General features: G+C 43.0%; 1 protein-coding gene across 1 annotated transcript in view; it reads right to left on the bottom strand.

Moving 5' to 3' along the window:
- The window catches only part of micall1a (MICAL-like 1a), a 72,437-nt gene that overhangs the window by 31,028 nt on the left and 14,167 nt on the right, over positions 1-27,242 (bottom strand). Inside the window, exons 2-6 of the mRNA XM_052043030.1 lie at positions 24,991-25,039; positions 11,469-11,610; positions 9,677-9,777; positions 6,849-6,985; positions 3,710-4,533 (exon numbers count right to left, since the gene is read on the bottom strand). Coding sequence (XP_051898990.1) covers positions 3,710-4,533; positions 6,849-6,985; positions 9,677-9,777; positions 11,469-11,610; positions 24,991-25,039 — 1,253 coding nt within the window. The remainder of the gene's footprint in view (positions 1-3,709; positions 4,534-6,848; positions 6,986-9,676; positions 9,778-11,468; positions 11,611-24,990; positions 25,040-27,242) is intronic.

Raw genomic sequence — 27,242 nt, forward strand, 5'->3', positions numbered from 1 at the left:
CAGACAGCTTCCTTCCTTACTTGAGTTTCACCCTCACATATTTGTGGAGCTGCATCAGTGTTATTTGCTTCAACTAGTCCTTGTAGGATCAAGTTCCACATTCTCACAACACTGGGAAAAGAAATTTCCCCGGAATTCCTCTTGGATTTCCTACTAAACTTACGACTACTAGTCTGATCTCACAAGTGAAAAAAAAGTTTTTCCTACGTCATTGTCTTAGTTTAAAAATTCTCTCAGGTTACAGAGTGGATATTTTTATCAGGCTGTTCAACACTTCCTGATAGGAACAATCACTTGGGTCTGGTATACTTTCTTTCACCGACATGATTAGCCATTGGTAAGTGCAAAAAAAATCTCCTTAGTTTGTAAGGTCTTTCTGCAGCAATGATTTGTTGAGCCATAATAACGTAACTTGGAGCAGTAGGTCATCTGACCCTTCCATCTCTGCCATTCACCATGGCTGATCCTTTAGCTTAGCATCATTCTCCAGCACCATCACTACATTCCTCCACTCAAATAATATTCAGAAGTCTACTGAATGAACAGTGCCTAAACCTCCATAGCCTCCCGAGGCAGGGAGTTCCTAAGGTTCATCACTGAAAGAAGAAATTCCTCATCTCAGTTCCAAACAGCTTACCCCTTATTCTCCAACTATGCTCTCTTAGACTCCTCAGTCAGGGGGAACATCCTCTCTGTATCTTGCCTGTCAAGTCCTTTAAGAATTGTATGTTTAGACAAGGTCTCCTCTCATTCTACTCAACTTTAAATATATTCCCAGTCTAGTCAATCTCTCCTCATACAGCAAACCCATCATCCCTGGAATGTCACCTTTGATCTCGATGGACTGCCTGAGGAGGTGGAGGAGCTAAAGACTGATTGTATCCCATCCCTCCATGGTAATTAATACTCCTAACAAAATTCAATCACATTTTTCAAATATGGAATTATTGCAAAAACTTTTTGAAAAGTCCCCAATTCCCATTACCTACCATCACCCCTGATTACCCAGCTCTGAAGCTATGGCTTCTTCCCCCAAAATAATTTCTCTCTATCTATTCTATCAATTCCTCAGACATATCAATTACATTAAATCTTAACTTTACACTGAAATTAAAAAACACCAGTCTAGGCAACTTCCCAGGACATAAAAATGAGAATTCTCTAGCTTATTCTGTCATTTAATGAGATCAAGAATAATACCATGCACCTGGCTTTAATTGCAAAGCCATTATCCTTTGATTGGCACAAGCCAAAACACTGATTTAAAGTGAATTAACCTAGTATTGATTGCTGTGTAGAAGTGCTTTCCAACTTCAGTCCTAAATGGGTTGACTCTAATCTTTAGACTAACGCCCTGATCCTTCACTCTCCAAACAACAGAAACAGATTCCTAACTGTTCCTTTAATAACATGAACAATGCATCTTTCTTAACACAGTCTAGGACTGCTTACAGTGCTCCAGATGTGGTATAACTAGCATTCCATACATCTATAACACAATCCACCATTCTACCTTTTGAAATAAACATGTTTTTAAAATTAATTTTGTATTGTTCCTTAAGCTTTGAGTTCTGCAGTGCACCCCTAGATCTCCCCACTCATCTGCAATCCCTAGCTTCTCACCACGCAGAAGGCACCCTGACCCACATCAGTTATCTTGACACTTTCCCCACAGTAATACCATCTGCCAGTTTTCCCCATTTCCAATCAATCTTCCCCTTCCCTGGTACTTACTATGCACCCAATGCACCAACAGCAAATGCCACCTGAGCAACTATGTAACTTCCAGATTCACTAAAAAGCCGAGGACCCCTTACTAACTCCTTATAAAACAAATGATAATCACATCATGCCAACTGGAGTGTTAGCTAATTTCCCTAATACCTTCTAACCAACTCTCTATCCAAGCCAATAGGTTGCTTCCAATTTATGCAAACTCCTGTCCGTTGTATGGATCCCTGATGAATGCTTTCTGGAAATCCATATAAATAATATCTACAGAAATTCTCTTATCTACTTTGTAAAGTGGCTGTCTGAAGTGTCCAACTACATACATCGGACATGATTTGTCCCTAACAAATCCTCAGCACTTTGCTCTCACATTCACATTAATTTAGTTGCTCAGTTATTATATCACCATTAACAGAACCAATAACTTTCTGACGATGCATTAGGTGGCAGTTGGTCTAGTTATTTTATTAATTCCTAGTTATAACTAGCACATTTATTCAAAAAAAGGTTCTATACTTTCAGAAGCTGCCAGGATCAACTGGAGTTGCTCTGAGATAATTGTATCCAGCTCGATTATACACATTGCACAGAGACCATTCAGCCACCATGTCCCACTTCTTTGCTAGGATTACTGCAAAGTCATTTAATATGAAAAATTGTCATACTCCAAGGGACTAACTCTTCTGGGACCTGGCAGGCTGCCAACAGTGCCTGCCATCTTCACTCAATGACAAGATGGGCCAATCTCACTGTCCCCTCTGCCCGCTGGAGCAGGGTGCAACATCGCAGAGGCAATGAGGCCTCAGGCAATGCACTGATGAGGCCCTGCTCTGGAAACACCCTGACAGACTTTAACGGAAGGCAAATCTAGGGGCAGAGCTACGCCGCCTATCAAAGCCTGTAATTTAAGCATATCAAAACATTTAGAAATAATAAAAATTATTAGAGAAAAAATTGTTTTGCCCTTTTCTTCCTAATCTACAGGCCAAAAATTCTGATTGAAATGCACAGGGATCCACTCCTACACAAGGTAATTTCTCCAGTGTAATACTGGAGAATCTTAATGAGACTGGTCTCTGCAAATAGATTCCATGCGAAGTCCAGCGATAGAGCGTAGAGACAGGTATGGTGCTGTTACTGTCTCAGACATACAGGACCTCCTTCCAATGGAATGGCTGAATGCTGGTAGTTTCCTTCAGCACTGCCAGCCACCGCCTGGAAGATTAGTCTCAATGGTGAAAATTCAGCAAAGGGCCAAACTTGTTTCAGGTTGATGTGAAGGGTTGAAGACACAACAGACTGCAGATGGAGGAATCTGGACCAATAAATATCTGCTGGAGGAACTCAACGGGTTAGAAAGCAAACTGTTGGGAGAAAGGGACTGTTGGGAGAAAGGGACTGTTGACATTTGGGGATCAAAACCCTGCATCAGGATTGAGAGGAGAGAGGGGAAATAGCGAGTATAAAAGAGGGGGGTGGTGAGACAGGATTGGTGGACTTGGGGGGGGGGGGGGGGGGGGGAGATGAAAGATGACAGACAGGTCGCACCAGGTAGGGGAGGGAAGTGGGTGGGTGGGAGTTGGGAGACCATTGAGAGGCAGATGTAGCAAGGTGGGAGGAGGGGAGGGTTGGCTATCCTAGCTGGCTTTCAGAACCTGAAGCTTATATTCATCTTTAATACTCACTCTGGCTTGGCATCCCATTTGTTAAATTTATTAGTCTACTCCCATTAAATCTAACAACAGTGTCTTCTGCTCCTGCTCCCTTCTTCCAGCCAGAACCTAAACACTCCCAACACTTTAATTCTAATTTTCCTGGAAAGCCACTTCTTTTGCCAAGCTTTGCGTACAAACATGCTGCACTCATCCTTCAGCTTGCCATCCATTCTCTTCCTCCCTCAGAGGTACGCTAGGACAAGCCCCGATATTAAAGGTGTCGCATCGATACAACCAGTCGTTTACGTTGATTCATTGCATACCATTTGCCAGAGCACTGGTCTCCGATCTCCGGACATAGGTTTCATTAGTTCCACTGCCAAAGCTGACCCGTGGTCGAGGGACAGGACGTGGTGTTGCCATGGGTGACGATGCAGAGTCAACTGTTTTCCTTGGAACAGGAACAGGAAGAGTTTTCAGCCTCTCTTCAACAGCTTCTTTGTTCACCTCGGTCTGGCCTGCCTCTGGGTTTTGGTCGGTGCACCTGGCTGGAGCCTCTGAGGTATCGGTTCTCTCTGTGGCGATGTCCGTCTCCATGACTACTGCCTGCTGTTGTTCATTCTGGGAAGCGACCAGGTCAGATTGTGTCCCTGATTCAAGCTGCTTGCTTATGCCATTCTCAGTTTGACCTTTGCAGACATAATGGTCTGTTGACCTCTGTGATTCCTCTGGCATACGAGACTCCACACCAGGTTGTGATATTTCCTTGAAGTCTATGCTGTTGGAAAGCTTTGGGACTCTGTCAGTAGCAGATTGATAGCGTTCAGAAGGCACTGAGGGTGAAAGGTCGCTTCCTGGACTGTACGACTGCTCACCACTTTCCTTTGCATTTAACCCTTTCAATGGGATGCGAAGGCAGCCTTCTGACACTTCTGTAGGCACCTGGGAATGATGTGGTATCCGTGGGATAGCTGATGGAAGTGTCTGAGCTGGCAGAGGTCCATGGTACGTCAGCAGGCTCTGACCAGACACCGGTCGCTGCAGCTGCCCAGCAACCCGCCCTCGATGGTGTGTACACACGAAAGTGCCTGAATGTGCACCTGGCTTGTAGGCTCCAGGGAGCAAAGTGCTGGAACACTCCTTGCACCTGAAGCAAAACAGGGCAGAATGATCAAATCAACACGGCAGATCAAACAAGGGCAAGTAGGACATTACATAACTTGGGAAAAGTATCATTAATTACTCCAAGATCAATGAATCTGATTCCAATTCAAACCCCATCCCTCTACAATCACTCATCAGTAAAGTTAACAGCTGCCCTACAGACTGGTAGAAGGCATGGCTGTGAAATTCTTCAGTACAATATTTCAGGTTTTGTTACTACATTTGGCTTATATTTTTAAATTCTCGTAAGTGTCCAATACTCCCAAGCTAATAATTCTGCTTTTTTGGCTAAGCATCAAAGGTATAAGGTTTTCACCCCAGACTAAGGTTTGAAAAATGGCCAAATCAATATAACTACATTTATCAATCAACTGATGTGCTCTCCAGGTGACTTCAGCCACATTTTCTCATCTTGTATCTTAAACTGAGGCCAAGGAGGAGGGTGGACTTGGTCAAAAGGAAAACTTGACAGTGGTACATGATACAATCAGAGATGATGTGCTTGTTGGCCAGTCACCACAGCCCTAAGGATACTGCCTTGGTGTTCTCGGCCAGCCACTGAACAAAGAACATGGAACAGTACAGCAGAGGAGCAAGCCCTTCGGCTCACAATGTCTTTGATGCCCAGGATGCCAATTTAAACTAATCTCATCCTCCTGCACACAGTCTGTATCCCTCCATTCCCTGCCTGTTTATGTACCTGTCTAAATGCTTCTTTAACATTGCCATCTGCCACCTCCCCGACTGCACCAACTACTATGTAAAAAAACTTGCCTTGCAAATCCCCCTTCTCACTATAAAGCTATGCCCTCTAGTATTTGACATTTCCACCAGGGAAAGAGACTATTATTCTATGCCTCTCATAATTTTATACACTTCTATCAGGTTACACATCAGCTTCTGACCCGTCAAAGAAAACAATCCAAGTTTGTCCAACCTCTCTTTGTAGCTAATACTCTCTAATCCAGGCAACATCCTGGTGAACCTCTTCTGCACCCTAACAAAAGCCTCCACATCCTTTCGATAATACAGCAACCAGAACTGCACACATTACTTCAAATGTGGCCTAACCAAAGTTTTATACAGCTGCAACACAACTTGCCAATTTAAAATCAATACTCTGACCAACAAAGGCAAGTATGCCATACACCTTCCTTCCCACCTTATCTACTTATGTTGCCACTTTTATAGAACTATGGACTTGCATCCCAAGACCCCTCTGTACATCAGTGCTCCTAAAGATCCTGCCATTTTCTGTATACTTTCCCCTTACAATGGACCTCTCAAAGTGCAACACCTCACACTTGTCCAGATTAAACTCCATCTGCCATTTCTCTGCCCATATTTCCAAGTGATCTATATCCTGCTGCATCCTTCGACAACCTTCCTCACTGTCCACAACACTGCCATCTTCAGGTGTTTCATATCTGACACTCCGTTATAAGGTTACAGTTCATCTCTAATTACAATCCTACTAATAAGCCCAGCCTACAGCATGACCAGGGTAATACTGGCTGGCGTGTTTACAACTTCAACAGCCACAGTATCAGTGAATACCCATGTATTGAGGTTCATTTTTAAAAAAAAAATCAGAACTTCAGCTGGACCAGCTTTATCAACAGCCATTTACAGTCTCTACAAGGCAGAGGCTGCATACTCTGCAATAAGTGGCTCATCAGGTGACCTCTCAAACCCTCTCCACCATCTACAAGGCTCAAGTCAGGAGTCTGACGTAGGACAATCACAAGTGGTGCAACTGTACTCTGTGTTCACACAGCTCCACGCTAACTAGAGCAGAGCAGATGGACTGCTGTTGCCGCTGCACTTCCAGTATCAACTTCACCCCCTCCACTGCACCACTGGTGCAGGGTTTACAATTTATAGGACACATCGCAACAACTCAAAGGATCTCAGGAGGGCCTCATTCACCAAGGGAGGCAAAAATCATGGGAGCAATATCAGCTCCAAGTCACATACCATCCTGACCTGGCTACTTATCACCATTCCCCACTGTTGCTAGATTGAGATCCTAGAAGTTCATAAATAACTACATTGTGGCTTGTGGACTAGAGAGGTTTGAGAAGAAATGCCACCTCCTCGACACAGCAAATATAAAATGTTAACAATTTTGGCTTTGCCAGTATTGCCTCACCCAGTAACATGTCAGTGAGATTTATGATCTGTAAACATTAACAATGGCTGTTGTTGTGGCCTATTTCATTGCAGGAAGCAGCCGCTAAGTGGCCTTGCTCCAAAAGTATTAGTGTTACTGCAATGCTTCCCGTTGTTTCCCATTACCTAAAGCAGTTGCGATGGTAAAGTTTCCCATCCACCAAGTATCGTTGCACCAAGTGAACGTGTTTGCTGCATATTGCACATGTGCTGCTCAGCGTGTTCCGCTGGGACCTCTCTTCAGTTGCCACTGGGGAGTCACTCTGGTGGACAAATAAACATGAAAATTAGGAATGACACTGCCAACACTAAACGATTCAGAGAGAGTCTGCAGGAAACAAACAGTCAGCCAGCCACAGGACAGAAACAAACCATTTGCCTCCAATTGTCTCTGCCGATGTTTACTGACCACACAAGCCTGCTTCTGGCCTCCTACATCTCACCCATCAGTATCTCCTATTCTTCTCAAGTGATTATCGACCTTCACTTAAAACATATCAATGATATTTGCCTCAACTATTTGTGGCAGTGGGTACTATGTTCCATCCACTTTCTGGGTAATACTCAATTATGTATATTAGTGACTCCCTTATACTTGTGGCACCTAATTTTGGACATCTCCACAAGTACCCTATTTACCCCATTCATAATTTTATAGATAACCAGCAGGTCCTCACACTCCTCCCACCACCCCCCCCTCAAAGATTTTCTAGAAGAGATCCTAGGTCCGTTTAATCTGTCCGAACAAGTATAACTCACCTGGTCCCTCGATTCCTTTTCGTAATAGAGGCCAGAACTATGTGCAGTACTTCAAATTTACACAGCTCATGATACATGAGGGAATGTAACAATGTGGAATGACAGGTGGCTAGGGGCTCCTGTTGCACAGCAACGAACATTACATTTTGTGAATATTACACAAGGGTTGAAGAATGTAACCTTGTAGATGTGAACCAACTGCCTCAGATTTACAAGTCTGTTCCAATACACATTTCGGTGGCACAAAAGTTACTTAATATTAATCACCCACGGTCGAATATTGCCTAGGTCTTGCAATGCAGGCATGGAATGCTTCACTTGCTAAGGAGTTGCAAATGGAATTGAGCACTGAAATCATCAGCAAATGTCCACACCTCTAACCTTATAATGAATGGACATCGAAGCAGATGAAGACTTTAATAATGTCCTGAGGATAGGATGACTGCCCTTCCTTTGTGCAAACACTGATGTGTATTCTCCTTGATGCTCACTGACACCAGTTTTACCAGGACACCCTGATGCCACACTTGACCAAATGCGGCCTTGACGTCAAGATCCATCATGTTTATCTCACCTTTGAAGTTCATCTCTTTGGCTCATGTTTGGACCAAGGCTGTGATCAGATCTGCAGCCAGTGATCTTGGGCAAAACCAAAACTGGGCATCAGTGAGAATGTCACTGGTGAGTAAGTGTTGCTTGATAGCACTGTTGATAATAGCTTCCAACACTTTGCTGAGGGCAGAGTAGATGATTGGATAGCAGTTAGTCAGAAGGGATTGGTCCTGCCTTTTATAAACAAGATGTAACGGGGTAATTTTCCACATCGTTGGGTAGCCGCCAATGTTGTAACTGCATTGGACCAGCTTGGTTGGAGGTACAACTATAAGATGGGATGTTATCGTGTCTCACAGCCTTTGCTGTTTCAGTGCTCTCAGCCTATCACATGGAACAAATGGAGTTGGTTTGTGCGATGCTGGGGATCTCAGGAGGAAGCTGATAGGAACCACTCAAGTCACTTCTGGCTGACCTTGGTTGCAAATGCTTCAGCCTTTCCTTTAGCACTCACATGCTAGACCCTGCCATCAATGAGATTAGGGATGAGCCTCCTCTTGCCATTAACTCAAAATACTCATCACCAACCCAGTGTGACAGAACTGCAGACTTTTGATCTGTGGGTTATGGGGTCACTTAGCTGACCATTGATTACTGTTCTTAGTGTTAAGCATGCATTACAGCTTCATCAACTTTGTTCCTGCTCTACCCTCCTCCACCACTCATTGAACCAGGGTTGACTCCAACTTCTATCAATTCTGATGAAATATCATTGACCTGAAATGTTAATTCTAATTCTCTTTCCACAGATGCTACTTGATCTGTTGAGCACCTCAGACATTTTCTGCTTTTTCATTTCAGATTTCCAATGTATGCAGCTATACTGAATCTCCAGGTGGGCACCAGATATTGCTCATTGTCAGTGGCTCTGTTCAGGGTTACGCTGTAGTTCCCCATTTAAAGGTGTGGTTTTAGCTGTTTTGGAGACCACTCACTCTGCTGGACCTTCACCAACACTCAATTCCACTCCAATTCATGCAGCTCCTCCTCCAGCTGCCATTTAAGAGCAGAGGGAACTGATCTTGGCTGACAATAAGTGGCCTTGGCTCCTGGACAAACATGAATGCGAATCTTGTAAACAACAATGCCACAGTACGAGTTGGTGAGGAGGCATTGGTACTGTGCTAAAAGCTTCTGCAGGCACACAGATGAAACACCAACACCATAGACTGCTGCCCAGTCAATGTGGAGCAGTCCCTCCCCATCACTTTTGGTTGCCTTATATGCCCAGCCACGATCATTGGCAACTTTCTTGGTGTGTCCTTGCATCAGATTGTACAAGCAATTTCCAAGCATCTGCAGGAGCACCGCTGAAGTTCTTTAGCCTAACCTCTGCCTCACCACTTTCCTCCTCAAAATCCAGCTTTTCCATGCTGAGATCCCCCTCTGTGGCTCAGCACTTTTTTTTTAAACTGATGCCCTCTTGAAGACCACCAAGACATTTTTCTATAGGAACATAAATAATTGCTGCTAAGGTTACTATCAAGATAGCACCATTCAGTGAACTTTTAAATAAGCAGTGTCAGTTCAATGACAGTTAAGGTCACCCAAACAGTTGAGTTTCACATGACTAACAGACGTACATGCGGTGAAAGGACTTGTTTGTTCACAGTGATCACTTTCTTAACTGATGGCTCCGATGGTGATATTCCAGCTGGTCTCTTCATGGAGGGGGGAACACCAGCTGTAGAAAGAAAACAATATTACTGTGAGTCATCAAACAGACTAATCAGCACTTGCCTCACATGCTGGATTCTGTCCTCACATTTGTTTGGCTGGGTTAGTTGTTTCTAAAATGGAAGCAGTTCACCCAGCGAGGAATAGTGACCACCAGCACAGCAGGAGATGCAATCCATTTATCACTCTCCAGTCTAATACATCACTACTTGATTAAAATATTATTCAACAACATGCTGCCTCAGAAGATTCATGAACAGTTTCAGGAAATGAGATATAAAATTATGCAGGAGGGTGGCGATAATTCCGGGAGGTGGGTTCAAGTCCAGTATGTTTTCCAGGCTTGTGATGCTAGGAGTACAAGTGAGCTCTGAACAGTCAGGAGTCATCCTTCACCATAGGTCTCATCTACCTTTTCAGGAGGATCCAAAAAATCCTATTGCTCTATTCAAAGTAAAGGAGGGAGCTACAGGCACAGTAGTTCACGACAGGAGGTGGCCATTCACTCAGGCCCTTCTGAAAAGCCACAAATCCCTTCAATGTTTTCTCCTTTAGACATTTATCCATTTTGCCACAGATGGCCAAACACGAATCTTTCCCTCTGTCAAGAGGTGCATCCTAAATGCAAAGCTGAGAATGGAAGTTAATGCAAATGACCTGTAGAATCTTAACTTGTACACAAAGTTTGAAAACTATTTATAAAGGAACTTACAAAAAATGTTTGCAGTAAGATGCATAGCACAACGCAGGTAACAGCTGCAGCCTGGAAGTCTAGCCTGCAGGCTGACAACAGAAAAACAGCCGCAAGCTTACAGAAGTTGGAGACGTGAGACTGTGGGAGGAACATGTGTTGCAACAATCTCAAAGTAACAGGGTCCATGAGCTCTACCATTCATAATATTAGAACATAGAAAACCTCCAGCACAATTCAGGCCCTTTGGCCCACAAAGTTGTGCCGAACGTGTCCCTACCTTAGAAATTACTAGGCTTACCCATAGCCCTCTATCTTTCTCAGCTCCATGTACCTATCCAAAAGTCTCTTAAAAGACCCTATCGTATCCGCCTCCACCACTGTTGCCGGCAGCCCATTCCACGCACTCACCAATCTCTGAGTAAAAAACTTACCCCTGACATCTCCTCTATACCTACTCCCCAGCACCTTAAACCTATGTCCTCTTGTGGCAACCATTTCAGCCCTGGGAAAAAGCCTCTGACTATCTACACGAGCAATGCCTCTCATCATCTTATACATCTCTATCAGGTCCCCCCTCATCCTCCGTCATTCCTTAAAGCTTGCACGATCATTTCATCAGTTTTAACCCTAGTTTCATTGCTGCTAACTTTTAATTTCAAAGACTTTTAATCCTTTCAATTTCAGTGGGATTCTTTCCTAGTTCTTTGCCTTGTTATAGTGCAGAAGATACTGTACATTTTCAGCCTTGTTTAACAAGACAATTGGTAATCACATTTGCTGAGGTTTGCATGACTGAAACTAGTAATAACTTGAGGAGCCCGTCCAGCACTACAACCATCCTTTGTAAGCTGTCTTCAATTTATTTAACTTTGGGATGAACTGCTTTATTTTTTTTACTGTCCAAAAAAAACCCACTAGAAATACAGTCTTTTAGAGTCTGTACCTGAATAAATTAAAAACACAATCAACATTCCAAATCTTGCACAAGTGTCCTGACTCCATACCGTGGGTCTGGTTGGTGAAGTAATTGTAGAGCTGAGACACATAGGTCAGAATGCTGAGCCGATCTGGAACACGCATCGCCACCATGTCCTCTGCGTCCAAGAGTGCAGGGATTCCCAGCTCCTGCTCCGCCACTTCAAATGCCTAAAGAGACACAAACACACTTTGTGAAGGTGCTCAGTGATTAAAGGACCAGCTTGGAATGAACCCTCCTAGTACCACGAATGAGTTGCCTTTTCTGGGCCTAGAGAAAGTTGAGGAGCAGAACCTCATCCTTGGATGAGGGACTTTACAGCACTGAATGCACGGCAGGAAGGCGGCTATGTCAGAGTCACTTGCTAGTCACCAGTGAATGGACCTTATGACTGCCTGTTTGTCGGTTGCATGGAGCAAGGAATCTCCTGACCTTTGCATTAGTGGGAGACCTCCAGTGGCAACGATACAGGCCCCAGGGGTTTTTGGTGCACCTACACTGCTGGGTGATGGGGGCTCCTGGTTAACTGAGATTGTCAGACAGATTGGGGTCTGGAATTCCCATGGAGGAGAAAAGGGGAACTATACCACCTGTCCCATAACTCACTTTGATCAGTATACTGTAAAATCTCACCCTAGCTTCTGTTGCCTAATCTGTCCTGCATTTTTCTTTGACTTTTCCCCCTTAATAATGTTATCACATTGTTAGTTTAAAGGGCCCTAAGCCCTTCAAGTGTTCCTTCAGTTACTTCAAACTATTTAGCCACACTTTTTAAATACTGGTGCTGCATTTAATTGGAAACTCACTGCTGTCCAATGATATTTTGCAAATATGAACAGCATTTATACCGTGTACATATGCCTATGACAACAATAAACTTGAACTCCAAGAACTATTCCCCAGCTCCTGTTATCAGAGCATGAGCTCTTCTTTAGAATTTAAAGGCTCTATGTTAGCAGTTAGGTGATACCGAACTCCACATTTTGATCAGACTTCATCTGCAGAGATTTTTTTAAAAATCCTATTTAATTCTTTCTCTAATTTTCTTGAATGTGTGCTCTCCCATTATTGAGCCAAATAGTGAAAGCAATGTTGTATTTGCTCCATGGCACAAATTTATAATCCTGAAGCCCTCTTGGGTAAACACAATCTTCTCAATTTCAATGAGAAAGAGTCCCAACCCCTTAGATCTCGATTTGTAACAGTAATTATTTATTTTATGGTAATACTGGTTCTCTTCAATTGTCTTTATTACCTTTGCTATAATGGGATGTTCAATTATAGCTCTTCTTTAGAATTTAAAGGCTCTATGTTAGAGCCTTTAAATTCCAAAGGCAACTGAGAAAAGTTAATATTACCATAAAACAGGGACAACACTTACAAATGAAGATCTGACAGTTTTAAATCTACCTGTAGGTTTCCAGCATTAAATGTTTCACTTTTAGTAGCAAGTACATTTGTGCAATCCTCTTGCCTCACTGGCTTTTAAAATCTCATCTTCTAGGTTGTAGTTCCTTATCAAAATCTATTCCGTGCACGTTTTTGTTTGGCTTTGGCTTTGGCTTCAGTCAGTCTTGTTGAAAGGCACACTCCTGCTTATGTTCTAATATGGCCAAAAGTCTTTCACAGCATCTGTACTCTGATTTTGTGGTGCATGTAACTGATGATGCAAATCAATCCATTCCCAAATTCAGAATGAATATGATCTGCTGGGGGAAAGGAACTGTCTACATTTCAGGCTGAAACATCCTGATGCAGGGTTGAAATGTAGATTTAAATGTGCAGCTAGAAAGTCCTCCAACTCAGCTGATTCACTGTGCACTCTGTCAATCCAAATAACAGCAGGTGTGAATAGAGGGAACAGAGGAACAAACAAATGCTGGAACTGAAAGACATGGAACACAGCAGCTGCTGGATGTCTGAAATGGAGAATACTGGGCGAGCCCAGCAGGTCAGGAGAGAAAAACTAAGTTACATCAGAACTTGCCAGGCAGTGAAAAACAAAAAAACTGCAGATGTTGGAAATCTTATAAACAGTAAATACTAGAAGTGGTCAGCAGGCCCAGCAGCCTCTGCGAGAAAGAAATGCTCCATCCACCACTGTGAAAGGTGAGTGACCTGACACACCAAGCCTGCTCTCCCTTCTCCATGGACACGGTGTGACCTGCTGAGTAACCCCAGCATTCCCTGCTCTTACATTGGATCCAAACCAGAAACCCCGTTCAAAACAGAAAATGCTGGAAATGCTCAGCAGGTCAGACAGCATTTGAGGTCAGAGAGACAGAGTTAACATTTCAGGCTGACAGCCCTCTGTCCCAAGGAGCTTTCTTCTTTTCCCAGCAAAATACTGATGTAAAAATAATTGAAGGTCCTCCATTTAGAATATCAACTTCACCTGATTTTAGTGGGCCCACTTTGCTCCTGACCACCTTTCTCTGTCTAAAATATTTATTTAAAAGCAATCACATTTTTATCTCCTTAGCAAATTTATCTTGAAACTACTGCTTTTGTAGATCTTGCTGTTTTGTCACCTTTTGACCTTTCCCAATTACTGGCAACTGCAGTTATTTCTCCTTTGTATATTTTTCCTTTATTTTTGCATTTTCTGCTTTTTTTTTTAAAATGTCCATTGGCTTTGTTTGCCCTTTGTGGACATAAACTGGTTCTGACGACATTTTTATTGGACAACTCTCACTATACTAACTGCGGCTTTACCCATTACATTTGTCTGGTAAGTAATGGGCAGTCTCTTCCTTGAGTAATCTGGAAACATAGTAGTTGTTTCTTGTTTCTCCCTTCCAAACATTGCATCAAAATTGATACTGGGTCAGCAGCACCTATCCCAATCAGTGTCTGGGCCCAACCCAGATAGCATGGTTGCCATGGAGCTTTGGAGATGGAGGGAAGAGAAAGATCGTTGAACGTTGAAGGATGGACAACTGGCACGATCCTCCCAGCAGGAACTTATGGACAGAACTGGCCTTATCGTTTGCAGCAAAACTTTGAACCATTACCTGGGGTGTATCCAAAGCAAACCCCACCCACACAATAGTACACCCTTAAGCCACAACCTGTATTGTCCACTACCATCAGTTATTGCATATTTCTGAGACATTCCAAAAGAATCAAACCATTAAAGTCTATTTTACAATTTCCTAAAAATATTTATAAAATTAAAAAGCAAAAATCTACAATTGTATAAATACTCAAATGACTTAAAGAACATTAAACACTTAAAAATTCCCTGGATGGTCCCTCAGGTTTGAGGGTGGCTTGCTCCCACTCCAGTTCTGTGGGTTCTGAGGGGGCTGAAGAGGCCAATATGGCCAAAACAAGAGACATTGCTGTAGGTGGGGAGGAGGTGCTTGAGAGAGTGCACAGGTGAGTGGTTTGGAACAGTGGTTGGATATTGCTAGAAGACCTTTGGTATGTGGATGTTAAGTACAAGCCCCATTCTGTTGTATGCTTCTGTGAATAAATCAATATCGACTTGGAGCTGAGGTGCTGAACGTGAATGTACTTAAGTATCATCTACTTCCTGCAGCTAACTGGAGTTGGAATGACCTTGGTTCTGGAATAGAGGTGAACATAGGTTTAGCAATTTTCCATTCACCGCGTTCTTTAACTCGGTGGGAAGCTTGTCGGAGGAGACTTGTAATATTGGAGCAGGACAGATTGAGAAAAGGAATTAACAAAGCCTGCTCAACCCCAGCTTGCATTGCTCTGTGTGGATCCATTGCTTAGAATCACTACATGCATGACATCGTGCAGTAGACATGGAAAGAACACAGCTTTGAGCACTGCCAATTTTGAGAAGGATTCTTCAGTGTCTCTTGATTGACAGAAAGTTTTCTGAGAGGTCAAAAAAGGCCATGTACAGAGGATGATGCCGCTCTCTGCATTTTTCCTGGAGTTGTCACAAAGTGAACATCATGTCCATGCCTCTAGATGGACAGGCCCTGCACTGTGATTCATGGAGCAGCTCTTCAGCGTCTGGGAGGAGACAATTGAGGAGGATCCTTGCAATGATATTCCCTGCAGCTGACAGCAGGAAGGCCCCTCTGTAGTTTCCCACTGCCAAGTGTAAACTTCAGCAAGGAAACTGTCTGCTCCTGAAGTCTTGCTGTTTTTCAGTTTACACGTGACCTTTTCAACTTCTTGTCAGTATGGGACTGCGAGACTGGACTGAATCATCAGTGAATCATCCTTCACAATTTCCAACATTTTACCACCAGAACATATTCACTCCTCCACAATTTTATAAGTGCCATTCCCTTCACGAGTCCCTGGTCCACTCCTCCATCGCCACTAACCACTCCGTCTCGTGTCGTTTTTCCCCGTAACTGTAGCAAACGCAACAAGTGTCCTTTCACCTCTTCCCTTCCACCATTCAGGGACTCAGTCTTTCCAGGTAAAGCAGCAAGTCAGATGTAATTCTGATTTAGTGCACTGCATTTGGTTCACAATGTGATCTCCTTTACATTGGAGAAACTAAATGCAGATTGAATGACCACTTTGCGGAGAACCTGCACTCAGCTGTAGGGCAATTCCAAGCTTCCTGTTGTTTGCCACTAATTCTCCACCCAACTCTGACCTGCACTGTTATAATGAGGCCTAACGCAACTCATCTTCCATCTGGGCACGTTGTAGCCTCTGGATTCGATACTGAATTATCCACCTTCCGATAACTCACTTTTTTACCCTCTCATTAGCAGGCCCTGACCTGCTGTATGCAACACATCACACTTCTTTCATCCACAAACTGCCCCCACTAACAACCCATTCCCACAGCAACCCTGGCCCCAAACTATCAAGGATACTCTCTATGTCCCACCTACCCCTTCCCCCACCTTTTCTACAATTAAGAATTTTCTTTCTCAGTTCTGATGAAGGACCTTTAGCCTGAAACATTAACTGTTTCGCTTTCCATAGATGCTGCCTGACTTGGCAAGTGTTCCCAGCAGTTTGTGTCTCAGTTTTTGTTGTCAGGAAGTTACTTGAGTTTCTAATTAATAAAGAGTGAACAACTGAACACCTAACTATCGCTGAGTTGATCTGAAAGAGATAGTGGATTTGTAAAAAAAAAAATAGATCACACTTGAAGTTTTTGAGAAGGGGATGCTTATGAACATTATTGATATGTACACCAGAAAGTATCTGATCAAATCCACTCTATGAAGTTGTTATTTTAAAGCAAATTTTTAAATTATTCATTAGGAAAACATAAGAACATAAGAAATAGGAGCAGGAGGCCGCCATCTGGCCCGTCGAGTCTGCTCCGTCATTCAATAAGATAATGGCTGATCTGACTGTGGATTCAGCTCCACCTACCTGCCATTTCCCCATAACCCTTAATTCCCCTACTATCTAACTGTATATCTGTGTCTTAAATAAATTTAATGAGGTAGCCTCTACTGCTTCCTTGGGCAGAGAATTCCACAGATTCCTCTGGGAAAAGCAGTTTCTCCTCATCTCCGTCCTAAATCTATTCCCCCCGAATCTTAAGCTATGTCCCCTAGTTCTAGTCTCACCTACCAGTGGAAACAACTTTCCTGCCTCTACCTTATCTATCCCTTCCGTAAGTTTATATATTTCTATGAGATCCATGCCTCTAGATGGACAGGCTCTGCACTGTGATTCTGCACTGGGAGCAGACAGTTGAGGAGGATCCTTGCAATGATATTCCCTGCAGCTGAAACGAGGGATAAAAATAGCTGAAAAAGACAGTGGGAAGGTGGGACATAATGAGTGATTCTCCACAACACTGTGCTGAGGGCACAACTTCACTATATTCAGAAGCAACTTGGATCACAGGATAGAAAGTCAGTTATCCAATGACAAAAATATGCAGCACAGCAGTTGGAAGTTCTGAGTTGTAAAGAGATATTAATAGATTAAATTAATGGGTAAAACCATAGCAACTGGAGTTCAGAGCAGGCAAATTATAAAGCCTTTAAAAGGATAAAACAGTACTTTCTAAATGGCGAGAAAAACCGCAATGATCTGAGAAGACTTGGTGGTCTGTGTACATCAATCATTAAAATGTTTTGACAGGTCCAGAAATTATGAAAAAAAACTAATGGAATTCTGGCCTTCATGTCTCACATAGTACACCAAGTAGATCATGCCTAGAGTAAAAAGTGAGCAGTTCTGGCCTACACAGAATTATCAGATGGATTCCTGGACAAGGGTCAAATAACAAGAAAAATACAAACTTGGGCTATAGCCCCTGTGTATGGAGTCTAAGACAATGGGCACTGTTTAAAAATTAGGGTCCCTCCTATCAGGAGTGATTAGGAGACACTTCTATATCAAAGGGTGATATTAATTTGAAAGACTAATTTGCAAACTGTAACTGATGCTAGTCAATATTAATTTTATATGGAACTAATTTTTTGTTAATCAAGCACCTCAAACGCACATATATGGAGTCAGGTCACAGATCAGCTAATATCTCACTGGACAGCAAAACAGGCTCAGGGAGATAAAGAGCTAATTCCACCTCCAAAGAATCATCACTTGGCTACCAAAATGTGAGGGAGCAGAAGCGAGCGAGATAGGTTTTCTACAGGCCTGTGGATTGAGGCTGGGACAGTCACATTGAAGTGGGAAGTGCACCCCATCAGGTAGTAAGCAATTGTGTCAAGTTAAATACTACCGCTTTTAGACAAACACTGATATCTGATCCTTCCTCAGTGCAGATAAATAGAACAGAACTAACCCGTGATAATAAATAATGGTCCCACTTTAAAACCAGATTCAAAATAACACAGCGGTTCCTGTTGTTTTCAAAAATAGATCTGAAAGAAAATAGAATGGTGATGTCACGGGTTACGCAGCTGCCATAGGGTGGTGAGTGCTGTCCGAAGCTGGAGCTCCCTGGCACGGCTGGCTGTTTAGCTCTGGCTGCCTCCAGCAAGCCGCACACCAACCTGCTCAATCAGTGCCTGAAAACATACCACCTCCACTTTCAACACCAGTGGACAGGATGCAAACAAATTCAAACCATTCACAAACTAAATTGATGGGACCAGCTGAGAACTAACGGCGGTGTGTGTGTGAATTATCACTCAGCTAAATAAAGACCGTTTATCCAGATAATGAAAACCAACACTGAACTTTTCAGTCCCAACTCCACTTAAAACACAACACAATTTGCTCTCTGCCCGTCACTCATTTTCTCAATGGAGAACAGAGTGCCGTGATTTTCAATGATCTCACTCTTTGCCCACCCAAATGAATCGCCTGGATTCCAAAAATGACTGCAGACTCCCAGCTTTCCCAACCATCACCACACACTACCCTCAATCCCAGCTGTATTCTTGTTCTTGCTGCACCTCTACCAGGACTTCTTTTTAAGAACATCCACTCTCTAAACAGTGTTTTCTCATTCATTCAGTTTTATTGCCTGCCCTGATCAACTCTTGAAGCTGTTGGTGACAACTAAGAGGTGCTGGTGGTGAGCTCTCTTGAACTGTTGTGGCACATGGAGTGAAGGTATTCCCACTGAACTGGAATGAGGGTTTTGATTTCTGACCATGAAGGAATGGCAATTTCTATACAAATCAGGATGGTGTGGCACCATACACATTCCACCTACACTAGATCAGGGTTCCACACTCTGCACCTTGGGGGGGGGGGTTGGTAAAACACCTCTGTGGTTGGTCAATGCAAGGCCTGTCCTCTCGAGTTGAAGAAGTACATAGAAACAAATGCCATCTGCGTACTGCAGCTTGATGACTGAAGTTGGTGTGACCTCAGTTCTGGAGTGGGGGTGATGTAGGCTGAACAATTTCCTATTTGTCCTGAAAATTAGCTCCATTGAGCCAGAGGTTTTCTGGAGGTGCTAGGAGAAAGACTCAGAAAAATGTGGTGATAAGGATACATTGAAATATCAGGGTGGCAGTGGTTAGATTTTCTCAACTGCCTGGCACTGTGGCATAAATAATATTTGCCACTTAACAGCCCAAGCCTGAAATCCATCCTTGACTTCCTGCATGTGTGCAGGATTGCATTGTTATCTGAGGTGCCTATGCAACTGTGACCACCAGTGAACATCCCCACATCTGATGGCACCGAGACACCTGAAGATGTTGCCTTGACTACTTCTTGGCACTCAGATGTTTAGCCTCCATCTTCAATCTTCCATTGTCTCGGGTACGATTCCAATCAGGGTTGTCCCCCTGTACCCAATTCCCCACTTGGGCATCCCCCTCCATCCCGATTCTCAATAGCAGAAAAGCAACAATGCTTTCCACGGCATTTGCTCCATGGATTCTGGAAGGGTTAGACTCTTCAATGACCCCTCACTAAATGGCTCCCTAAAGTGCTACTGATGATGACAAAATCATAACTGGGATAATTAAACACAGTCACGCAATTTATTGAAGGCTTAGTCAATGTATCGCAATGGTTTGTGCTGCATATGGAGCAGAACTAATTTGGACTAATTCTCATTCACTTGACTAGTTATGTAGTAAATGACCAATCTGCCTCGGTGACAAACTTATATTGGAATCAAATTTGTTTTCTCACCTTAAGTATTGACTGGTGGCACCTCACTCAAGTCTGTCATCAGCATAAAGGCTCTTTATTCCATCTGATTATTCATTAAGCCCTCACCAATTCCCTTAACTCACATAACACAATCCAATTAATTTAATTAACTTTGCAGTTAATCCATTTATTTAAGATGTAATCTGATCTGACAATGCTCCATTTATTCTAGCACACTATTAGCACAAGAGCCAACAGATGCTTTGGATAAAATTCTATGCTTCTCTCAGTAAAATCTCACAGTCAGTGCTTTACTCAGTGAACCTTTAGCAGGTAATAGCTGCATGATGTGTACCAGTTTTTAATGGGACAACTAATACAGCCAATTTAACTCTTAGGTTGAATGCTAAAATCATTACCATCTAATTGCTGTGTTTAAATTGGGCATCACAGCATGGAATCCATCAAAGACTGTAACAGAGGAGTGGAGAAATGATAGGTTGGAATGTTGAGGAATGATCTGACAAGGGAGGAATGCCAAGCAAAGGTTGGTAATGAATGCATGGGCTTAAATACACGATGACAAATGAGGCTGGCAGGCTGCAGGCCGAGGTGGCAATAACAGTACTGGCCCAAACGAGAGCAGGAATGGGAAATTAATATTCCTGACCTCAACTTATTGAGGAGAGGAAAAAAAAGGGGATAGCAGTACTGATTAAAGATACTATTATAGATTGAAAGAAAATACTATGACTTAAGCTTGAATTTATTGAACTATAAATTGATAAAAACTGAAAGAACCCCAAAGGCCTACTTGGAAAAATTGTTTCTTTTAAATCACCAATAAAGTCCACTGGTCAGAGCGTCATCCACACAATACTTCCATTTTCATTCATTTTAAGAATACCACAGGCAGTTTTCAAAAGGTACACAATAACCAGTGATCAACCCCGATTGTTTGTGGGATGTGTTAATTAGTGGTGTGGTATCGGTGAAAAAAGCTGAAACTCTGTGGGTGAATTTGGACGGAAAGGTAGGTGTGGACGATTACATGAAAGATGATGAAGGGGAAGCCCAAACTGCAGAGTGGTCACTTCTGTGGTGAGCAGAAAACCACCTGTTATCTTTCAGTGTACCTATCCAATGGCTCACGCAACATTAAAATATCCAGCAACAAAGAATCTGCTGGAGGAACTCAGTGGGTCAAACAGCATCTGAGGGGAAAAAGAAATCGGTTTCAGGTTGAAACCAGAACTCAGGGTCCTTGTGCAGGGTTTTGACCTGAAATGTCAGCAGTTCCTCCCCCCACCCCTGCAACAGATACTGCTCGACCCACTGAATTCCTCCAGCAGATTCTTAGTTGCTCAGATTCCAGCATCTGCAGTCCTGTGTCTCCATTAAAAAATGCCAACTTCGCAGCAGGTATTTGCCAGAGGATTTTGAAAATGACTTAAGCACTGACACCACGGAGACTAATTAAAGAGTCATTACCCTTGATGAAGGCCCTGAAATAACAGTGATTAACTGTAACTGCCTCTTTTACATTCTGTGAAAACTGACACGGAAATTAAGTAAGAATTCCAACTCTCTAGCAACATTGCTTGGAAAAGTTCTGAACACATTCAAAATGTCAGGAGCTAATGTGACTTGTCTATGAACTAATTCTGCAAGCTACACAGTGAAGTTGCTCTGAAAGCTGAAATCTATTTACTGAGTATATGTGCTCCTTCCACTGTTACTTGTTAATAAGTAATAAAGTGAGGCCTCAATTTTGTTCACATCCTTGGAAATAGAATTAAAATTCTGATGGCGACTATAAATCTTGTGCTCTGCCAAACTCAACCAATCAGCACGAGCATTTAAGTCTTCTTTACATTATATATTCACCAAATGGCTGGGCAAAACAGAATACTCAGCCTAGGCACTGCAATTTCTGAGATAAAGCTTGGTTTTGGATTAGCACGCAAGTCACTGATCCTCTGAAGTAATTTTCCCAATCTTTTGATGACTGCAGTTTAATTTTTAACCACTTAGTACAGGATAATGATCAAGAAATGCTGCAGAATCATGTTCCCTCCAGCCCCTACAAATCCAAACGTTACAGCACTAGGTACTGGATAGATACAAATAATGAATTCAATAAATTTTAATCGGCTATGACTTAACATGTTTGCATTATTACACAAGTTCAATTTAACTGTGCTTTAGAGAGACTAAATATCTGTGTTTCTTCATGGAAGTTCATTAAATAACAAAAAATACCCACGTTTGCCAAACACTAACAACTCCCCACCCCCCAAAATGAACGAGAACTAAATGAAAAATTCAAGCCTTACATATGAATTTACATTCAAAACGCAGCACATGGTCAGAATTAAACACTAAACCACTGGCTGTTGTGCTGCCGAGTATGTACTGCTGAACGTGAAGCAGTTGGAAACGGCAAGAGGTGTAAGTGCAAATCAAATCTCAAAGATGGAGGAAGATTACAGACTGGGGAAAATGAAGGCGTAGTGGGGAAATGCAGTTAGGGCCAAGGAGATCATTCCTGAGAAGTTCATTGAAGGTCAATCCCAATGTGTGTCTCTATCCAGCCAGGAAAGCAATGCTGACAGATGCCCTGAGTAGTATACTCTATCACAGTTTCAATAGGCGCCCCGGGCTCCCTGGCCCATTACCACAGACAGGTGCCCTGTGCTGTGCATCACCTGGTCTGCACACCTTATTGTCACACTTGCTGCAACTCTGGTCAAAATGTACACAAGTGAGAAGTGCACAAATGTTAATGAGTGGAAAGCTTAATTGGGTTCTGTAAACACAGCTGCAACACACACACACAAACTGTTGCCAGCACTGCTACTCAATCTACAGAGTGAACTTGTGTACAGAAAGAATGCATCACTTCTCCCTATTCCTGCAAATTTTCTCCAGTGCCTGTCCAATTCCCCGAGTGACCTTTTTCAAGATTTTTCCAGATCATATTCACACACTCCATTAAAAAAGAATTTCCTCCCATTCCCCTTGGATGTTTTGCCCAAAACTTTTAAATTATGCCCCCAGTTTCTTGAAGCACCTGCTAATGATAGAGCTTTCCTATCATATTTAAACCAGTAATATTCTTGTACCATGGAAACACACGAGACTGCAGATGCTGGAATCTGGGTCGAGCAGCAGCGGTGGGAGGAAAGGAATTGTTGAGGTTTCAGGTCAAAACCCTGAACCAGGACTGACAGTGGAGAGGCGAGATGGCCAGAGTTCTTGTACACGCTACCAAGTTCTCCATTCAAAGGCAACAACCCAGCTTATCCAGTCCAAACATAAGCGATACCCTTCATCCACAGAGACAGACCGATGAATCTTTTCTTCATTGTGTCAAGGACCTTCACTTCTTTTCTAAACTGTGACGACCAGACCTGGACACGAGTAGCGGCCATCTTATAACCTCACTGTTTTAGTACTCGGTACCTCTATTTCTGAATCCCAGGATTTCAAACACATGACTAACCATTATCTCAACATCTCTTGCCACTTTAAAAACCTTTCAGACACATACAACCTCCACACCTTTAAACTGTCAACATTTTTCTCTTGTCTTTTTCTGCCAAAGTGCATCATTTCACAGTTCTCTGTATAAGTTTCAGTTGCATGTCTGGGAATTCTCCCAGCTTACCATGCTTGGTGTCATCAACAAACCTGGAAATCCCAGCCTGCGCATCCACACTCAAGTTAATATACATGGAAAAAAAGCAGTGGCTCCAACACCATGCTCTGGGGAATACCATTAGATGCCATCTTTCATTCTGTAAAACTACCATTGCTCTCTCCTTTTACATAAGTATACCTAGGCAGCTACAAAGCCTGTAGTTTCATGAGCCTCAGACTTCCTCAAATGTTTTCCAAAAATCTATGGAAAGCGCATCGACTGACAACCACAATTGTTTCATTGGTAAAATCAATCAGATAAGTCAAATGCAATTTGCCTTAAATCTATGCTTGATCTCTTTGTCAATTTCTTTTTAAAGATTTTCCACTGATCGCTTACAAAAGCTTTACCACAGCAGAGATTAAACTGAACAATCTGTAGTTGATGGGTTTAACTTTACTCCCTCAATGAACAAGGTAATATATTTTCTATGATTTAGTCATTGGCAAGTTCCCCATTTTACCCCTTGGTAAAATATACCAAAGGGCATATTTATATAACCATTTATAAATTATAAATTTATAAATATTAATTATACAACCATTTTATATTTGCTTCATTATTTCGACTACCAGGTTTGACATCCAGGCGTCTCTGGCTTTGGTTCCTTTACCCCTCTGCCTTTTGGGACTGTAGCCAGACTATACCCAAAATACCTCCATTTTAAAAGTCACCCGTTATTCTATTACAGATTTACTTATCAATATTTAGTCCCATTTATCCAAGTCATCTATGTTCTCCGTTAGATCGTTCCTTGCCCCTTTTCATTATGAATCTAAACCTTATGAGCTGACAATCACTGCTCGCCAAATGTTCTCTCACTGGCAGGCAGCGCATTTCACTTTTTAGAACCAGATCCAACAATGCCTCCTTCAGTGATGGGATCACTGAGGGAGAATTGGAATTGTCCTCTTAGAATTGCCACCAGTTTGATCTAATGAGGAAATGGCATTGGGGTCTAATGGTGGGATCTGCTGTACATGCCTGGAGTCACAATGAATGACAAGTCTTTATAGATTCAATGGAGAAGCTGGGCTTAACCAATGGCAATGCAAATTAAATGTACAGAAAGTTAAAAAAAAATGTTGCTGCTATCAGTGAGAGTAACAGGTCAGAGCAGCCATTGCGCACCTCGTACTGACTCTCAGCTCAGCATTCCAATGATTTGATTCACTCTGGACTGAGATGCCACAAATGCCACTTATTGTTTCACCTCCTTTTGGGAGCAGGACGGAGTGGTGATAATATGAGAAGTGACTTTTCTTTAGATTGCATGCAAACCACTACCAAAGTAATGGTTAGCTAAAACTACAGCAATAAGAAACTTGAAAGTTAAGATAATACAACTTACCAGGCGATTGTTCTCATAGACATTTTCTTTAGAGAGCGAATCAAAGTCTCTGCAAAAGAGATAAAGATGACAGACATAACGCACCTTGCAATAGTTGGGGTTTGTGTGACAGAGCATCCACGAGCAGAATGAGGGAGATGCAGAGAAGAACGAGGGGAATTGAGAAAAATGGCAGGGGATGAAGAGATAGAGAGTTAGAACTACACTGAGAGAAAACATCAATATATCCCACTTAGTTTCCTGCTTGTGATGGCACTGGCCTGGACTGCACAAAGGAAACTCTGGCTGTGTACCGAGAGCTTCGGGCTGGATGGTACACTGCCGCATTTCAAAAAAAATTTAAACATTAACAATTTGGAACAGCACAAAGGAAACACTGCATTAAGCACGAACTATTTATATAAATACCATGAATAAGAACATGAGAAACCAAATTAAACCGGAAAGAAGTTTCTTTCTGATTGAAATGCACTCAAAACTTGGGTACTTCAACAGTCAGATGGTTTATCCTTCAAATATATATTTCATTTAGAATACTTGAAGTAACACAATCAGGAATGTCATTATCCACATTCATTGTACCAAGCAATACCACACATTCCCTTGCAATAGGCCACCTCCTGGAGCAGCCCTGCAACAAACCTAACCCTGCAGTGCAACAGCTCAAGGTCATAGCCCTTCTGTCAACGGTAACTTGTGGCAACCACTGCAGAAGTGTGAACTCACCTCTTCTTGGCCAGAAATGAGTGGCAGAAGCAGCAGAGACCAAAGAGGTAAGGCAGAGGGGTAGAGTAACCTGGGGGGGGGGGGGGGGTGTGGGGGGAAGTAACCACAGCCAGGAGGGGTGCCAGTGGGAATTATTCTGGCTTCTGCCCTCTTCCTTTCCAGTCTTGACCCGAAACGTCGACTGTTTATTTCCCTCCATAGATGCTGCCTGACCTGCTGAGCTCCTGCATTTTGCGTGCATTGCTCCAGAAGAGTGGGAATGTGTGGTTGCTGAAGGTGGCAGAGTCAGGTAGGGAGGGTGGGGGAGGGCAGGTAGACCTGGGGGAGTGGGGGAAAGCAGAGGCAGAAAGCTGCATGGGACAGGAGCGAGAGCCACAGGGGCGTGGGGGGGGGGTGTGGGCGTGGGGCACACAAGAGACAGAAGGGGTAAATGGGGAGGGGCTAACAGAGCTGGATGTTTACGAGGGTGGAGGCTGGTCAGAGATGGGGCTGAGGGCGTGGAGAAGGACAGAGGTACATCTCCAACTCTGCCTGCAGCTACAGCTACACACTTCCTCCCGCTCTGCTTCCTACATTCCATTCTCCCGGTTTATCTGTTCCCCCCACAATTGTTGACAATGGTATTTCCATTGTCTACCATTTTCCTCAGCCATGGCCCTCAACTGCCTGTGCTCTATTTCTCACACTTTTGCTGTGACCCCCTTTGCCCACCCTCAGAACGAGGTGCCCCTTATCCTCACCTTTCCACCAAGCTTAGCTCGCACAACGTTTACCAGTGCTACCAACCAGACCCAGTTTTCTCTTCTCCTCAGAAGGGACCATTTCCTCCGATGCTCTGGGATCACTCTTCCTTCTCACACCAATACCCACTCCCCTTCTCATTGCACCCTCCCAAGGTGCCAGATGCAAGACTTGCCTTTTTACCTTCCTCCCCACCATCCGGGGTCCCAAAGACACCTTCCAGGCAAACCAGCCATTTACTCGCACCTTCTAGTTTAGTACACTGCATGAACTGTGTGTGATGTGATCTTCACTACAATGAGTCAATACATGAATTGGGTGACCGCTTTGCAGAAAGCTTGCATTCACCCTACAAGTATGGCCCTGAGTTCCAGTCAGTATAATTCTCTGTTCTACTCCCACTCCATCCACAGCCTCCTGAAGTGCTGTTGCAAAGCTTGCTTTAAGCAAGAGGAACATTTTGGGCACATCTTCTGACTGGGCACATTGCAGCCTTTTGGGCTTAATATGTTCAGCAATTCCAAACAGTTCTAGTGCTTTTATTTGAGATTTCCAGAATTCTTTCCTAATTTATTTTCTGATCATTGTTCTGCATTTTCATCTCTTCTGAGGTTTGGTTACTTTTGGTTTAACAATGTTGTTCCTTTCTCCCCTGCCTTCCATAGATTTTTTCCTCTTGTTCTTCCCTTCCCATTTTCCAAATCTACAACCTGTTTTCTCCCCCTCATATTTTCCAGTGCAGATGAAAGGTCATCAACGATACATGAATGGGTTCTCTATAAATG

Source organism: Pristis pectinata, chromosome 33 (assembly GCF_009764475.1).
Source record: "Pristis pectinata isolate sPriPec2 chromosome 33, sPriPec2.1.pri, whole genome shotgun sequence".
Classification (NCBI taxonomy): Eukaryota; Metazoa; Chordata; class Chondrichthyes; order Rhinopristiformes; family Pristidae; genus Pristis; species Pristis pectinata.